The 6,225-nt window shown below is 41.8% G+C and overlaps 1 protein-coding gene across 1 annotated transcript; it reads right to left on the reverse strand.

Moving 5' to 3' along the window:
* Window positions 1-4,877: 4,877 nt before the first annotated feature.
* On the reverse strand, window positions 4,878-5,714 carry LOC107149241 (high mobility group protein B1-like). The gene has a single exon (XM_048799779.1). It carries the CDS (start codon window positions 5,612-5,614, stop codon window positions 4,973-4,975), a length of 642 nt encoding a protein of 213 aa, XP_048655736.1. The 5' UTR covers window positions 5,615-5,714; the 3' UTR covers window positions 4,878-4,972.
* Window positions 5,715-6,225: the final 511 nt, after the last annotated feature.

The following is a 6,225-nucleotide window of genomic DNA, read 5'->3' on the forward strand; positions in this document are numbered from 1 at the left end:
AAGGGTCAGCAAAATTTTTCTGTGTATGGCCAGAGGGTAAATATTGAAGGCTTTGTGGGTCACATGATTTCTGTTACAATTACTCATCTCTCCTTTTAGAACCAAAGACAGAGAGTAAACATGGCTGCTGTTTTGGGGTTTTACTTTGCAGTACCGTGCATTGAACCTATAGAGTTCAATCTGTATATAGGTCCCTGGCTCTTTTTATTTTTTTTATTGAGACAAGGTCTCACTAAATTGCCCAGGCTGACCTTGAACTTGCAATTGTCCTACCTCAGCCTCCCAAGTAGCTGGGATTACAGGCCACTATGCTCAGTATGGCTGTGTTCTAACAAAACTTTATCCATCACCTATGGCTGGAGACTGTAGGTCCCTGTTCTAAATGTTTCTTTGTCCCTAATATAAGTCGAAGCCTGAACAGGGTGGAAAGCCTCATCATAGATGTGATTTAGCAACTATGAGACAGTGATGGCTGTCACTTTCACCGACTCACCATCCCCAGCCAAGTGAGAGGGCCAAGGGTATCTTGAAAAGTTGAAAGCATTTGCACAAGGACTGGCATCTGCTCCTACGGTTAGATCTTTGCTCAAGGAGTAAATTTATGGCTGAGCACCTCATCCAGGTGAGCAGGCAGAGAGAGGTGGCAAAGTGGAGGAAGAGAATCAGCCGCTGTTTGGTGTGACAATGACACGTGAGATCGCCTCTGGCTCCGAGGAACACAACAGAAGGAAACAGGACTTGATTGATCCTGCCCTAATTTTGCCCAAGAGGGCTTGCAGCCTGGCCAGAGAACTACCCACACATGTGGAAGAGCGTGAGCCAGGTGAAGACATGCAGACTGCGAGCAGCTGCCACGGGAGGAGAGAAGGCAGGGGTGCTCAGAGTGAGGGAGGCTGAGCTGAAAGAAGGAACCGAGCCTGCATCCCGCCACCCAGCCCTTCCCCCCATCCAGGGCCCCGGTCAGTGGCAGGAGAAGGAGGCATTACATTGGCACGAGACTAGAGCTTTATAGGGGATGCAAAGATGATGTCTTGGCAATTGTGGAGTCTCCTCAAGGCGCTATTAGGAAATCTGCCAGAGAGAAGATTTAAAACGACACCTCTGAGGGATCAAGATTTCTGGGGGTCAAGACTTGGTGTTTAAACTCAGGTTGAAACTTGTAAAAGGCAATATTCACGTGTAGCAATAGCTCCCCCATCCAAAGTCCATTTACAGAATATTTTGGGCCACATGTGCCAGAGTCAAGAAATTCCATCTGTGCATGCTCACGGGTGTGTGTGTGTGTGTGTGTGTGTGTGTGTGTGTGCATGCACTTGGTATAGGACACAGGGCCTGGCTCCTAGAAATAACTCACAATTTTTGTTGTTGTCATCTATATTATAGAAGGACCAAGAGACAGGAAAATAAAATAAAAGTGGCTATAGATGGAAGGATGAATAGTGTGAGCCAAATTTCTAAAAAATTATGGTAAAATAATATAGTTCCTTATGTGATTCAGAGGGTCATCAAAAAGCATTTTTATCTTTAGTGTATAGCTTATTGGAGAAGGCAGAGAAAACATACTACTTTTTAGAAAAACTGCCAACAATTTAAAAAAGAGAGTTGGTTTGTAAAGACATGCATTTTGACCATCTAGAAAATTTATATGAGGATATACACATCTACCTGTGAAGGCAAAGTTTCAAAAGTATTGATAATCAAAATCATTAATACATATGAGTAATAGAACACGTTTTACAATTTAGTCCTCAATTCTCTATAATCTACAAGTTTACAGGGAGATTCTGTCTTTACAAAAACCCCAGGTGGTTGTGGGGAGATGCTGCCACCCGAGTTTGCCAGGGATCCTTCAAAAGTAAATAAATGAGGGGAATGAGTCATCCTATTCAATTAATCACTAGAAGAATCTGCGGAGTGCCTAGATGTGTCAGGACCGGGCTGAGCACTTTAGATAAAAACCACCAAGACCAAGCCCCACCTAATAGAGTACTCCCACCTGAAAGGACAGATTTCTGGAAGGAGCCTCCCACATAAAGGGCTGAAAATGACAAGTCTGATGGGAAATCGCTGGAGTGTAGCCAGAGAGGCAGACTCAGGGAGACCTAGCCAAACAGGAGGGGTATGCGTAACCAGACACAGCTATGACATATAGGAACAGAAAATGAGCCTCATCCTTTCCCCAGTTAGAGTCAGATGAGACAGAAAGGGGAGCGTGTGGCCCTGCGTGACCTTGGTAACAGTAACCCCAAATGAGATCAGAACGTAGCCATCAAGTTGGAAGTATCACAAAACACTGTTCCGTCAGCAGTGGCCTGCAACCAAAATGCAGGAGAGAAATAGGCAAACTGAATCTGGTTAAGTGAGTGCAGCGGATAGAGTGGCCCAGTCTAGAGACTTCCAGAGAGGTGAAGTGTTTTAGAAACTTAAAAAAACAAAACAAAAACTCCCAACAAAGGATGACATCACTCTATCCCCACCCCAAGGTATCAAAAATGAAGTTGTAGAGATGGTCACCTTTGTATCGTTATGGCTCAAATTATAATCATAGTCACAATATTGTACAAATATTGTAGATTGTAGGTCCCTGCGCAAAATGTCTCTTCTGCCAATATAGCAACCAAACATCAGGCAGTCCAAAGGCCGGTGTAGGCATGGAAAGGAAGATGTTTCCCTACGACAAGCCCGTGTGATAGCTGTAGACGGGAAGGCAGTACAAATGTTGTCAAGTGCTTTAGCCACAATGTTTGGGATAGATCCTTGCTCTTCCTATTGGGCATCACTACTTCTTTGTCAGGAGGGGCAATCTTTGACACATGTAATACCCATCAGTGAAGATTTTAGTGGGTTCAAACAGCTCTTCCAAGGTATTGACATTCCTCAAAATATCTACTCTAGGCACAAAGACGGTGGCCACACTTGAAACTGCTCTGAGGGAATTAGTGAACTGCTTCTCAAATGCCTTTACATCCTTGGAATCTGAGTCTATGACTCATGGGGGCACATTCGAAATCCAGGAAGACCCGGACATCATGAGAGATCTTCTAGAGTCAGGCGTTCAGCGGAGGTTTGTCATTAACATTCCTAGTCAGGATGCTTCCTGAAAACCCACAGGGAGACAGTTTGGAATTTGAAAACATTGAATGGAAAAAACATCAATCCTCATCCAGTGTCTGTTCGGAAATCTGGAAAAAGGATAAAAAAAAAATGCTCATAGAACCAGAACATACTTCTTGTATCCTAAAGAAACCTAGAAAGAAGAGCCTGCCACTGTATCAACTCAAGATGGACTTTGGTTGTCCCTACCAGGAAATGTGTCCATTGAGCTCTTTTTAATAAGATAGCCATGAGTTACTCCAGTGGTCCCAAGATACCTACAGTCCAGATGAACACTTAGGGATTACACTTAAGAAGATTCCAGGCAAGTGTGATTTCCTTTTTCATTCCCTTTTTGCTTGTTAATTTTTATTTTTAAATCAAGGTGATATGTAATGATGATTTTGAAATCAAGTATTATTAGAAGAGTTCTTAGAGTAAAGAATAAAGAACTTTTTTTTGGTACCAGGGATTGAAACCCAAGGGTACTTTACCACTAACCTTGCTCTCTCCACATGTAGTGTCAGTCAACAAAGGCCCTATTGTATTTTAGCTGTTTCTCCCATTGATGAATTCCATCTGAGCAATATGTTCATTCTGCCTCTTTTCGTATATGAAATTTGAATGTGAAAAAGCAACATCCTAGTTGGGCACAGTGGAACACTCCTGTAAATGCCAGCTGCTAAGGAGGCTGAAGAAGGAGGATTGTTGGAGCCCAGGAATTTGAGGCCAGCCTGGGAAGCACAGTGAGACCCTTTCTCAAATAATAAATAAATAAGCAGTAATGTCCTGTTAAGAATTAGGTTTTTAATCCTGTACCCACAACCCACAAACTTCCCTCCTATTAATACCACAGTTTTAAATTAATCGTTAACATTTATAATATCCCACAGGATCAACAGAATCTCTCTTTTAAAATCTACCTTTCGTCTATTTATTATTTGTCTTTCTTTTTCAGGACTGGGGGTTGAACCCAGGGCACAAGCATGCTAGGGAAGTTCTCTTCCACTGAGCTACATCCCTAACTCTTTTTATTTTATTCTGTGACAGAGTCTCTCTAGTCTGGAACTCGCAATCCCCTTGCCTTAGACTTCCAAGCACCTGGATCACTAGGCCCCACTATTTTCTATTTTTTTTTTTAAGTTGGAACACTCACTTTATTGTTGACTGAAATTTATTGGTGCTTAAGGTGCTGAAAAACCAGGGAGGTGAATCATTATTAGTTCTCTCTTTATCATTGTTTTCACTGGTTGATAGTTGTTTTTTTTGTTTTGTTTTGTTTTGTTTTTACCAGGGATTGAAACCCAAGGATACTTTACCACTGAGCCACATCCCCAACCCTTTCTTGTTAGCACGTGTCAGACCCCTGGCTAATCACATGAAGATTTTATTTTATTTTATTTTTTTTATTTATTTTTTTTAATAAAAAAAATTGTATTTACTTAGAAGCATTCAGAATGTCAACAAAACAGCTGCAACTTTTTTTTTTTTTGCAATTACAGAGTGGTATTCAGTTAACAGAACAACAATTATTTCGTATAAGCTGCATCAGAGACAACTGAAGATGAAAAACTACCGTCCCCATATATAACTACTTTGTGCTGTGCACCAACAAGAACCTGCTTTAAATTTCCATGCCAATTTACAACCCCCATACTGTACCAGGCAAGGTTAGTGGCTATTGAAAATACCACCAGGACAGGGCTATCTAAAGACACATTCGGTAGTGTGTTAACTATACAAAAAAAGACACTGTACAGTTTAAAAACAAATCTTACACAGCCTTACATTTCAATTTTTTTCTTTAAAAGGAGTGAGTTGTGTACAGGGGGGTTAAATGCTTTATAGACAAGAAAAAAAAAACTGCGCTAGAACCAACTTATTCATCATCATCATCTTCTTCTTCATCTTCTTCATCTTCCTCTTCCTCCTCATCCTCTTCATCTTCCTCATCTTCCTCCTCTTCCTTCTTTTTCTTGCTTTTTTCAGCCTTGACAACTCCCTTTTTTGCTGCATCAGGTTTTCCTTTAGCTCGGTAGGCAGCAATATCCTTTTCGTATTTTTCCTTCAGCTTGGCAGCTTTCTTTTCATAAGGCTGCTTATCATCTGCAGCAGTGTTATTCCACATCTCTCCCAGTTTCTTTGCAACATCACCAATGGATAGGCCAGGATGTTCTCCCTTGATTTTGGGGCGATACTCAGAACAGAACAAGAAGAAGGCCGACGGAGGCCTCTTGGGTGCATTGGGATCCTTGAACTTCTTTTTTGTTTCCCCTTTAGGAGGGATATAGGTTTTCATTTCTCTTTCATAACGGGCCTTGTCCGCCTTTGCCATGTCTTCAAATTTTCCTTTCTCTTTAGCAGACATGGTCTTCCACCTCTCTGAGCACTTCTTAGAAAACTCTGAGAAGTTGACTGAAGCATCTGGGTGCTTCTTCTTGTGCTCCTCCCGGCAAGTTTGCACAAAGAATGCATATGATGACATTTTGCCTCTCGGCTTCTTAGGATCTCCTTTGCCCATGTTTAGTTATTTTTCCTCAGCGAGGCACAGAGTCGCCCAGTGCCCGTCCGGCTCTCACTTGCCCCGGCGCTGTCTCTATGGAGCTCAATGTACTGCCACATGAAGATTTTATATTACCTCTTTCCATCTTTCCCAAGTCATTGATGATAGCTTTGTTTGATAAGTACCAGGCATGTGAGTATACCAGGAGACCCAGCTCCTTAGTCTGTTGTATTCATATATAAAAATGTTTGGAAGGCTGATCAAGGCATTTCATTAATTAAGCCTTAAAACCATTGAAACCAAACCTATGCCAAGGTTCCTGCTTGACACGCGTTCCTCAAATGATATTATTTCTTTCAACATATATAAAGCTAAGAAAGGCATATTGAAGGGAAGGAGTATCACTTAAGACAGTTTACCAGCTCTTCAACATATCAGAGAAAAGCAAAGTTCTCTCATTAAGAAATAGAGTCTCCTCTTCATATTCTCTGCCAAAATCTACCCTCCTAGCCAAAAAATGTTGTTGAGGGCCACAGCCAAGTCGGGATGACGCATGGCATTTTTGCCAGAAGTAGTGGTTGAGAGGTGACGCCAGGAGCCATTAAGATGATGACTTTTGAGTTCTCACG

This window comes from Marmota marmota, unplaced genomic scaffold, assembly GCF_001458135.2.
Source record: "Marmota marmota marmota unplaced genomic scaffold, marMar, whole genome shotgun sequence".
NCBI lineage: Eukaryota > Metazoa > Chordata > Mammalia > Rodentia > Sciuridae > Marmota > Marmota marmota.